Source organism: Otolemur garnettii, unplaced genomic scaffold, assembly GCF_000181295.1.
Source record: "Otolemur garnettii isolate 467f Iridium unplaced genomic scaffold, OtoGar3 scaffold00018, whole genome shotgun sequence".
NCBI lineage: Eukaryota > Metazoa > Chordata > Mammalia > Primates > Galagidae > Otolemur > Otolemur garnettii.
In genome coordinates this window covers 15,542,578-15,554,350 of record NW_003852413.1, presented here as the reverse complement: position 1 = coordinate 15,554,350, position 11,773 = coordinate 15,542,578, and the positions used below count along the sequence as shown (strand labels likewise).

Genomic DNA, 11,773 nt, shown 5'->3' with positions numbered 1-11,773 from the left:
AAAAAAAAAAAAAAAGAGATAAAGAACAGCTCTTAAGTCCTGAGAACAGCAGCCCAGCCAGAAGGCCCCACCCCTTTCCAGTTCCAGGTTCTTTCTCCCCACCCTGAACCAGAATCCACGAAGAATACAGAGAAGAAGAACAGGGCTCTGACCCCTCACGGTGACCAGTTCGCTCCGGCTGGACTCTGAGACCTCCATGCTGGTTCCAGATATGATCCTAGCTTGACATCGGAATATTAAAACGTGGTCCTGCTCCTCGATGGGGAATTCCAGAGTCACAAAATTCTGGTCCAAACAATGCTTCTCTCTTTTCTGCTTGACATGTTTGGAATTTAGTTCAAGTTTTTCAATTGTGAAATATATTGGGCCCTTTTCCTCTGGGACAGAACAATTGACCATCACAACCCCGCCTTCTATGGCCTCCTTCTTGTCCAGCGTCACCTGGGGAGGGGGCACACCTTTGGGGAAAGAGAAAGTCCATTAGTAGCCGTTTCATCTGGCAGCACAAACCTCGCTCAGCTGAGTCACTGTGGTTGACCTATCTGAGGGTTCTTTATTGTTTCCCGAATACTCAGTGCTACCTATCAGGTAATTACTGAGCATGTCCATGCCCAGCACAGAACCAGGTACCTTTAAAAAATATGAAATATGGCTCGGCACCTGTAGCTCAGTGCTGAGGGTACCAGCCACATGCACTGGGGCTGGCAGGTTCGAACCCAGCCTGGGCCTGCTAAACAACAATGACAACTACAATAAAAAATAGACAGGGGTTATGGTGGGTGCCTGTAGTTCCAGCTACTTGGGAGGCTGAGGCAAGAGAATTGCTTAAGCCCCAAGAATTTGAGGTTGCTGTGAGCTGTGATGCCATGGCACTCTACGAAGGGCTACATAGTGAGACTTTGTCTCAAAAAAAAAAAAAAAATATATATATATATATATATATATATAAATAAAATGTGTTTAAGATGGAGTTGGTACTTTCAATGGCTAATAATCCCATTGAGAAGATGATACAAACAGACTCCTGACTAATAGTTTAAGGGAGAAAAAGCAGCCAGTATTTATTAGTACATAGTATTACTGTGATCATTGTTATAATTGATTTGAATGCCAACCACAAGCTAGGATTGACTTTGATTTATTCCACAAACACTTATTGATTACCTGCTATGAGCCAGACTCTTTGTTCAGGATATAAAAGTAAACCAAGCACCATCTCTCTTCTCATGAATTTGTGGTCCACAAGAACAGACAGACATGGGAGGAATAGTTGCCATATCAAGAGAAACAGCAAAGTGCCCTTTACTGGGAGTTCTCTAAGTGCTGGAAGTGATGCTACCCACCCCGCCTACGTGGTACCTTGTCAGCCTCTCAATAACTGAGCTGGGCACTGCTGTTACCTTCATTTTTCTGATGAAGATGTGGAATTTAGAGTGGTTAAGGGACTTGCCCAGATTGGGACCCAGGCAGAGTAACTGCAGGACCCAGTATCTTAACACAGACAGCCCTGTGCACTTATAGCCACAAGGACCATTGAATATAGAGAAAGTCTAAGAACTGTACAGATTGGTACTCTGGGGGAGATTCGTTCTGTTCTGGAAAGTGTCAGAGGATAAATCATTGAATTGAGTCTTGAAGAAGACATTATAGTCCATGAGAAGATGAGAGGAAAAAAGTTATCCCTGCGAGAGGGAACAGCATTTGCAAAGGCAGGGAGGTTAGAAATAACCTGGCCTAGGCCAACGCGGGTGGATTGGCTGAGCTCACAGGTTCAAGACCAGCCTCAGCAAGTGCGAGATCCCATCTCTAAGCATTATGGCAGGTGCCTATAGTCCAAGCTACTCAGGAGGGGTATTAAGCCCAAGAGTTTGAGGTTGCTGTGAGCTATGACGTCACAGCACTCTACTGAGGGTGACAAAGTGAGACTCTGTCTAAAAAGGAAAACAAAAGTAGAAATAACCTGGCCTACTGGGAATATGTCAGACACCTGCATTTTCAGGAAAGTGCCAAGCAGACAAGAGAGAAGGCCGATGGGTGGAGAGGCAGGTCCAGCCTTGGTATCCATGTGCAGTTACTATTCATGCCACTGTGCATTCCGCCTCATCTGCTTGCCTACGTTCAATGCCAAGGACTCACCTTTCACTGACACCTGGTACTGTTGGGTGGTTTTCTCCTTGTTGTTCAGAATCACGGTGCATTTGTAAGTACCCGAGTCATAGACTCGGGCTTGGGGAATAAAAAAACTCTCCGTGGTCTTAGTGGAGGAGATGTTGTGAAACACCAGGTCGTCCTTGTAGAAGAGCATGAGGTGCTGAGGCTGGATGTGCGAGGTGGTGCTGATATCCACCACACACTGCAGCGTCAGGTTCTGCCCATTTATCACCGTCCAGTCGGGCAGGCTCTTCATGTGGACGCTGTTGATGGTGAAAGCTGAATGCAAAGGAAAGGAGGGAAGACACTCCTGTTATTCAGAGAGAACATCATCCTGGTGACCTTCACCACATCAAACGCGATATTATCATATCCCATGAGGCACTGGGCCCAGGGATCTTAAGTGTCTACAGGGGCAGGCAGGTAATAACTGTGCACAGTGGGTCAAACATGAGGCAGTTGGTTCGAAGCTGGTACCGTTCCCCTTGAGACAGGGTGGGAAAGTGTGACAAATCTAAGATGCATGCAGCCTGCCAGCTGCCACATCACAACCCCTGGAGGGAGCAAAGGATTCAGGCAGATAAGTGTTCAAGATCTGGCTCATCTTTGACTGTGTGACCTTGGGTGGCCAAACTCTCTGAGCTCAGTTTCCTCATCCATAAAATGGGCTGAGGATACCTTTCTAGGTGTTTTACTAGAGACTTCCAGGGGAATAGCCAGATAGCATTTAGCACATTGCCTGGGACACAGTAAGTGCTTAATAAATGACAGCTACTTCCCATCTGAAACTAGGAGGTCAATCACGCCCAGGAACTCTTCCTCCCCACCCAGGCTGGACCGAATTAGCAGTCCCAGCTGGCATTTTCTATGTGACAGTCTCAGAGAAACTAGTTCTGAGGAAGCTGCTTGCGTTTCCACCCCCATCTGCTACTGAGAAGCAGAGAGCACAGGTTCTCTTCCACCAATGACAGGAAACTCTCATCAAACAGCCAGAGCAGCCACTGTGCTCATCCAGCCACCCAGTCTCTCTGCCAGAAACCAGGCTCAGTGTCGACTAGCCAATCACGTCACTTCTGGCTGATGTCCTCAGCATTGAACTGGCTTATGTCCAGCAGCCATTGGCTGTCAGTAGAATTCAACTGATCACTTTTTTTTTTTTTTAAGACAGAGTATCACTCTGTCACGCTGGGTAGAGTGCCATGGCATCATCATAGCTCACAGCAACCTCAAACTCCTGGGCTCAAGGGATCTTTCTGCCTCCGTTTTTCTATTTTTAGTAGCAATGGGGTCTTGCTCTTGCTCAGAGCTGGTCCTGAACTTGTAAGCTCCAGCAATCTGCCTGCCTCGGCCTTCCAGAGTACTAGGATTACAGACACGAGCCACCGCTCCCGGCCCTTGAGATCACATTTTGAAGCTACTTGACAATAGCAAGTTTATGGGAAGGCGGATTAAAACTGGACACTCCCTAGGTATTTTAGTAAGTATTTTCGTCAGGGGGCTGGTTAAGGACCGCTGCTCTGAGAAGTTTCCAGACTACAAAGGCTCTGGACCATGCTCACTTGTCGGGACTTTTGTCCAACCTTCAGAGCAGAGCAAGGTAGGTCTATTTGTTGAGGCCCTGCCTATAGGGCCTTCTGTAGCCCCCTGTGATCCTAGTCATATCTCTTCATAGATCTCAACCACTCCTGTGTCTGTGGTTTTCTTTAACAAGCCCATGGATCTGGGCTCAATCAGCACCGTAAAATATTCACTTTCCAAACCTCTGTCAGAAAAATACCTCACCATTCCACCCAAGAAGTAGAACATTATCAATACCTGTGTGTCTGTCATACTTCTCTCCCTCCAGAGGTGACCACTATGCTGATTTTTTTTTTTTTTTGAGACGGAGCCTCAAGCTATCCGCTATCCCCCTGGGTAGAGTGCCATGGCATCACAGCTCACAGCAACCTCCAACTCCTGGGCTCAAGCGAGTCTCCTGCCTCAGCCTCCCAAGTAGCTGGGACTACACTCGCCCGCCACAACGCCTGGCCATTTTTTGGTTGCAGCCATCATTGTTGTTTGGCGGGCCTGGGCTGGGGATTCGAACCTGCCACCTTAGGTGTATGTGGCTGGCGCCTTAGCCGCTTGAGCCACAGGCGGGAGCCCACCATGCTGATTTTTAAATTAATTTTTAAATTAATTTTATTTATTTAAATTAAATTAAATTAATCTTATATCTGTGGCCAGGCCTGGTGGCTCATGCCTATAATCCCAGCACTCTGAGAGACTTAGCTAGGTGGATTGCTTGAGCTCAGGAATTCAAGACCAGCCTGAGCAAGAGTGACACCCGGTCCCTAAAAAACAAAATAAAATAACCAGGTGTTGTGGCAGGCACCTGTGGTCTCAGCTACTTGGGAGGCTGAGGCAAGAGGATTGCTTGAGCCCAAAAGTCTGAGGTTGCTGTGAGCTATGACACCACAGCACTCTACTGGGGCCGACAGAGTAAGGCTCTGTCTAAAAAAAAAAATCTTATATCCAGCCACCTTTCTAAATTCACATTACTTCAAGTAATTTGGGTTTCTACATAGACATCATATCATTTGTAAATTCATTATTATTAAACACAAACACACATATAGATAAAACAAAAGGTGACGAGGCATAGGTCAAAGACAAGAAAGACTATGTTACGAATCGAGGGTTATGAGCAATCAAATTCTATACAGTTGAGATCCAGAAAAAGAAAAGAGAAGAAGAGAAAAAGACTCGATGCACAAAGTCTCTTCCCCCTCCACTCCCCAGTTCTCACCACCCCTCAAGGAAGTAATCACTGGTTTCCATTTCTTTCTTTCCTTTTTTTTTTTTTTAGAGACAGAGTCTCACTATGTTGCCCTCAGTAGAGTGCTGTAGCATCATAGCTCACAGCAACCTCCAGCTCTTGGACTTAAGCGATTCTCTTGCCTCAGCCTCCCAAGTAGCTGGGACTATGGGCGCCTGCCACAATGCCTAGCTATTTTTTGTTGCAGTGTGGCCAGGGCCGGATTTGAACCCACCATGCTTGGTATATGGGGCCAGGGCCCTACTCACTGAACCACAGGCACTGCCCTTAGTTTCTTGTGTATACTTCTAGCCAGAGTTTCTTTATGTAAATACAAGCAAATATGAATATAAAGTCTTATTTATTCCTCCTTTACACAGAGGTGGCACCGTACACACAAGGTCAGGCCCCTTTATGCACCTGGCCTTCATATGCTCTTTTCATCTTAAGCATAACATGGTTGACTTGAGGCCTAGTTGTTACCACCACCACAAACACTTCCTCCCTTTGCTATAGCCAGTCTCAGAAGGTCCCCCCAAAGATCTTTGCCTTCTGTTTGTCACTCCTGTATGTGGTTGCCTCCCACATTATAACAAGGTAGATCTATGTGATGACAAAAATAGGTGTGAGGCTGGGCGTGATGGCCCACTCCTGTAATCCCAGCACTCTGGGAGGCAGAGGCAGGTGGCTCACCTGAGCTCACAAGTTGGAGACCAGCCTGAGCCAGAGCAAGACTTCTAAAAGTAGCCAGGCATTGTGGTGGGGCTAGCCTCCCAGTTACTTGGAAGGTTGAGGCAAGAGAATTGCTTGAGGCCAAGAGTTTGAGGTTACTGTGAGCTGTGATACCATGGCATTCTACTGAGGGTGACAAAGTGAGACTGTCTCAAAAAAAAAAAGTACTCCAGGCGTACTGATCTGTCACTTCTAAAATCTTACAAAAGACAATGCAGCTTCCATCCTGGTCACTCTCTCTCCTTCTCTGGGATCCCTTGATTTGAGCAAAGTCAGCTGCCATGTTCTGAGCAGCCCTGTGAGAGGCCCACACGACCAGGAACTCAGGCCTCCTGCCAATAGTCATGCAGGTGAGCTTGGAAGCAGAGTCCCCAGGCTCAGTCACGCTTTCAGATAACTGCAACCCTGAACAACGGTTTGTTTGCAAACCCATGAAAGACCCTCAGCCACTCTTAGATTCTGGACCCTCAAAAAAATATAAGACAATAAACTTTTGTTTTGCTTATTTTTGAGACAGAGTCTCACTCGTCACCCAGGCTATAGTGCCATGGCCTTAGCCTAGCTCACAGCAACTTTAGACTCTTGGGTTCAAGAGCTCCTCCTGCCTCAGCTTCCCAAGTAGCTATAACTATGGGTGTCTGCCACAGCACCCTACTAATTTTTCTATTTTTAGTAGAGGCGGGGTCTCACTCTTGCTCAGGCTTGTCTTGAACTCCTGAACTAAAGGGATCCTCCTGCCTTGGCCTCCCCGAGTGCTAGGATTACAGGTGTGAGCCATCATGCCTGGTCAAATGTGTGTTATTTTAAGCCACTAACTTGCAGGGTAATTTATTAAGCAGCAATAGATAACAAATGTACCACTGAACCAATCTTCAAAAATCTCTACCTGATTCTTGTTTTTTTTTTTTTTTTTGAGACAGAGCCTCAAGCTATCCCCCTGGGTAGAGTGCCGTGGCATCACAGCTCACAGCAACCTCCAACTCCTGGGCTCAAGCGAGTCTCCTGCCTCTGCCTCCCAAGTAGTTGGGATCACAGGCACCCGCCACAACGCCTGGCTATTTTTTGGTTGCAGCCATCATTGTTGTTTGGCGGGTCCGGGCTGGGGATTCGAACCCACCACCTTAGGTGTACGTGGCTGGCGCCTTAGCCGGTTGAGCCATAGGCGCCGAGCCCTGATTCTTGTTTTGATAATAAAAAAAAACATTATCCTCTTTTTAAATTAACTGTCCAAGGACCACCAAACTGAATGACTAGGTTTCACCACACGCAGAGCGACTATCCACAGCCTGGAGAAACTGGGCCTCTGGGAGGTGCACGGATGGGTGTTAGGTGGCCCACAAACCACCTCCGGTTGTGTGCACCTGTGCTTTTCTAGAGAGAGAGCCACAGAACGTAGGGCCTCGCTTGAACCCAGAAAGCTTCAAAACTGTTCTGATCAAGGAGGGTGGGCAGAGCAGCCTAAAAAGCGCAGATCTTTCCACTTTGGAGAGATGAAGGCTGATGGGAAGGGATTCAAAGTTACCAGATCACCACAGCACAGACAAGGCACCCAGGGGCCACCATGACAAGCCCTATAATGCTAAAATGACAGGGCCTTCCTCCCTTAAACCTAAGGCCACTAGTCAGTGGATGCTGATGCTCTCTGGAAAGATAAAACACCATGACTCGGTGAGCCATCTGGCTCTCAACCTGGAAATGACTCAGAAAGAAGAGGGCAGAGGGGGCCACCCACCATTGTCAATCAGGAAAATCACAGGGAACCACGAAGCATGCTGTCCCTGCTGAATGTCTGTGCTCAGCAGAGAGCATGCTGACCTATCTTCTGTGAATCTTAAGCATCTCCAACTTCACTTCAGGCACCTGTGCCAATGCTAGATCAACAGAGTGAAAAAGAAGTTACCTCTGCTGGCTAAGACAGGGCAGTCTGGTGGGGCCCAGGGAGCTGGAGTCCAGTGATATCAGTAAGTGCCTAGAGGAAGGGCTGCCCAGGAGAGGTCAGGAAAATTTGAAGGAAGTAACCCCTGAACCAACACTGCTAAAGCAAGGGCAGGGGGGCAGGGAGCTCCACACAAGAGAACAGCATGTACCAGGGCACATGGGGCATGAGAAACCAACACACTCCAGGTACTGCCAATTAGGAGGACCAGTCTGCGATGCCAGGCCTTGCCTGCTGTGCTGACAGGCGGGGTGCTATCTCAGGAGTCTCCAGCAGGGGTGTGACAGCAGGGGACAGTTAGAAAGATCATCACAGGAGAGACTGAGGCCAGTGAACAGCCTGGACCACAGTTCCAGTGGAAGGTGATGAGGCCTGAGCTAACAAGGGCAGGCACAGGGAGAATTGGGGCAGAGACAGACTGGAGAACACTTGAGCAAACTTTTGGGGGTGATGAGAATATTCTAGAATTAGTCAATAGTGACAGTTGTACAGCATTGCAAATGTACTGTCACTAATACTAAATCTTATATTATTTGTATTGAACCACAGTAAAAAAACATATTTGATTGATATGAGATTAAAAGAATGGAAGATAAATTTTCTGGATTAGTTTCCCAGAAGGCTGTAGGTGCCACCAGCTAGATTAGAAAATGCCAGAAAGGCTCAGCGCCTATAGCTCAACCGGCTAAGGCGCCAGCCACGTACACCTAAGGTGGCGGGTTTGAATCCCCAGCCTGGACCCGCCAAACAACAATGACCGCTGCAACCAAAAAAATAGCCGGGCATTGCAGCGGGTGCCTGTGGTCCCAGCTACTTGAGAGGCTGAGGCAGGAGACTCGCTTGAGCCCAGGAGTTGGAGGTTGCTGTGAGCTGTAATGCCACGACACTCTACCCAGGGGACAGCTTGAGGCTCTGTCTCAAAAAAAAAAAGAAAGAAAATGCCAGAAAGGGGACAGTGATCCACACCAGTAATCCCAGTCCTCTGGGAGATCAAGGCAGGTGGATTGCTTGAGCTCAAGAGTTTGAGACCAGGCTCAGCGCCTATAGTTTAAGTGGCTAGGGCGCCAGCCACATACACTGCAGCTGGAGGGTTCGAATCCAGCCCGGGCCTGCCAAACAACAATGATAATCGCAACAACAACAAAATAATAATAATAGCCGGGTGTTGTGGAGAGCACCTGTAGTCGCAGTTACTTGGGAGGCTGAGGCAAGAGAATTGCCTAAGCCCAAGAGTTTGAGGTTGCTGTGAGATGTGACGCCATAGCACTCTACCAAGGGCAATAAAGTGAGACTCTGTCTCTAAAAAAAAAAAAAAAGTTTGAGACCAGCCTGAGCAAGAGTGAGACCCCATCTCTACTAAAAATAGAAAAACTAGTGGGGCGTTGTGCTGAGTACCTGTAGTCCCAACTACTCAGGAGGCTGAGGCAAGAGGGTTGCTTGAGCCCAAGAGTTTGAGGTTGCTGTGAGCTGTGATGCCACGGCACTCTACCAAGGGGGACAAAGTAAGACTCTGTCTCAAAACAAACAAATGAACAAATGCCAGAAAAAGGCAAGGAAGGAAGACAAAGTTACAGAGGTGCAGCTGGGTCTGAAGGACCATAGGGCGACAGGAAGAAGACATCCAAGGATGGTCCTGTGTGAGGCCAGAGGCTCAGGGCACAGGCCAGAGCTGGATTTGGATCAGAGATGTGGATTAGAGGAGGGCACAGGTGTAAAGAGGGGCGTTGGGCTCCAGAGAGGGTAAGATCAGGAACCTGCAGAAACTGGGGGTGGGGGTCGGGCCCAGGGAAAAGTCAGTCTCCCTGGAGAAGAGGAAGGACAAAACCAGGGAAGAGGATCTATTGGGGTCAAGAAAGATGCTTCAGGGTGTGATCAACATTCAGGGGTAGCAAAAGGGGTGGTGAGCAGGGGGCTGGATGTGTTCCTCGCATTTGGTACCAGGCATCCTTGGTGGCCCCTTAGGTAGGGAGGGGTGGGGGCTGAGGCCAGGCCCTGTCAGCTGGAATACCAGAGAGATGAGGAAGCAGAGAGCCACTGTAAACTAGCCTGCAGAGAGAGTCCACTGAGAGATGGCTACATAGGGGGTGGGGGTGGGGGCGCAACATACACGGAGGGGGTGGGTTGTTTGATTTTTCTTTTTCCTAAAAAAGCAAGAGCTACTGATCATGTTTGCAGCCTGAGGGAAAGAACTGGAAGTGGGGGTAAAGATTCCAGAAGCAGTGGGGGTGGGGAGAGTAAACGTGTAGGGGGGGTGCTACAGGAGGGATGGGCCCAGAGCCCAGGTGGGTGGGGGTGGGGGGCGAAGTGGTGGTGGACCGTCCCTCTGAAGCTGGGAGGGATGCCCAGGAGGATGGGTGGGGAGGCAGATAAGCTTGGAGCCAGGCCCAGAAGGGAAGTTAAGGGAGTTCCCTCCAGACGTCTGTTTTCTAGGTGAAGATGGAGCTGAGGTCATCTCCTGAGGACAGGCAGGCTGTAGTCGGGGGAGGAAGTTTAGGGGTCTGAGAAGGCCTAGGCTAGGAGAGGGGACAGGGATGAGGCTGGCCGGAGACCTCAACCGTGGGTGCAGAGTGGGGACGTGGAGCAAGGAGAAAGCCAGCAGGCTACACGCTGCACAGGCTGGTTGGGGGAGGCCCGAGGGGAGATCTGATCCCAGCCCCTCTGCTAACCCCAGTGTGGACCTGGCACAGTGCCATGTGGCCTCCAAGACTCAGTTTCCTCCAGGGTGAAACGAGGTAGGGGCCTGAGGAAGTAATCTCTTCCTCCTCTAAGTCCTGCAGTTCCCAGGTCTGCCCTAAGGCACAAAGAACATTCTCTAGGGGTGGGGCCTGTGCTCAGATGCAACAAAAAACATATGGGTGTTATGGTAGGCGCCTATAGTCCCCGCTACTCAGGAGGCTGAGGCAAGAGAATTGCCTAAGCCCAAGAGCTGGAGGTTGCTGTAAGCTGTGATGCCCCGATACTCTACAAAGTGAGACTCTGTCTCTAAAAAAAAGAACATTCTCTAGGAGCCCAGGAAAGGGAGCAATTGCCCTCCATCTGAGGCGAAGAGGACATGGGAGAGGGAACCCCAAAGCACAGGATGTCTGCTGGGGGGGGAGTCTGGTCTGCTGGGTGGGGTTCGGACGAGAGCTGGACAAGAGCAAGTGGGCTGGAGTAGACAGAGGGGGAGTGGGTGGGGCAGGAGCCCTGATAGTCAAGGTGGGCTGGGACCCTGCAGTCAAGGCCAGTATCTCTTATTAGTCACTGCATGCCCAGCAGGTGAGTCACTTTTACTCAATCCGCTCCCAGCTCACGCCCATGCCCTGCCATAGATTCTGTTTTCATCCACACTTTACAGACTGGGGAAAAAGCTGGAAGAGGCAAAGGAAAACTGGTCCGAAAGAGTTGATCAGGTCTAATGGTTACAGGTAGACGCTCAGGTCTCGGAGGGCAGAGGCTCTAGGGGCCATGCCCACTGACTGGGCCGTGCATGGACACGGCGGTCATTTTAGAGGCTTGGCGACACCATCAGTCAAGCAGGACAATCATGAAGACAATGGACGTCTTACCTCTATGGGTTGTTGCCATGGAGATCCTATGCCCAAGGAGCACTGGACCGCTGAGTAGAGAAGCCCTGCAGGCTGGCTGTGCTGGTGGCCAACTAGCCCTCCCCCATAGGTGGTTGCTCTGAGGCTCGGCTTAACCAGCAAGTGATATCCAGCAACCTCCCTTCCAAAGAGCTGTGCAACGTGTCTGCAATCCAATCACCCCATTCTTTGCCTACCGAAGGGGGATAGTGTTCTGTGGGCTCTCCCTCCATTCCCAGCCCCCAGCCCTAACTGAGCTCCCTTATTCATGTGGTCCCAGATAAAGCAGAACAAAACCCTCTTATCTCAAGACAAAGGTTCAAAATTAGCTCTTAAGTGGATAAAAACCAGATTTCAAAGATAGGCAGTGGGCGGCGCCTGTGAGTGCTGGCCCCATATACTGAGGGTGGTGGGTTCAAACCCTGCCCCAGCCAAACTGCAATAAAAAATAGCCAAGCAGGCTCGGCGCCTATAGCTCAACCGGCTAAGGCGCCAGCCACGTACCCGGACCCGCCAAACAACAATGACGGCTGCAACCAAAAAATAGCCGGTTGTTGTGGCAGGCGCCTGTAGTCCCAGCTACTTGGGAGG

At 49.5% G+C, this 11,773-nt stretch overlaps 1 protein-coding gene across 3 annotated transcripts in view; it reads right to left on the bottom strand.

The window, feature by feature from the left end:
- PECAM1 (platelet and endothelial cell adhesion molecule 1) overlaps positions 1–11,773 on the bottom strand; it is an 83,292-nt gene that overhangs the window by 42,776 nt on the left and 28,743 nt on the right. For all 3 annotated transcript variants that reach the window (XM_023511222.1, XM_023511223.1, XM_012803249.2), the window contains 2 exons: positions 2,137–2,430; positions 153–458 (listed from right to left, as the gene is read on the bottom strand). In XM_023511222.1, the coding sequence (XP_023366990.1) occupies positions 153–458; positions 2,137–2,430 (600 nt within the window). The remainder of the gene's footprint in view (positions 1–152; positions 459–2,136; positions 2,431–11,773) is intronic.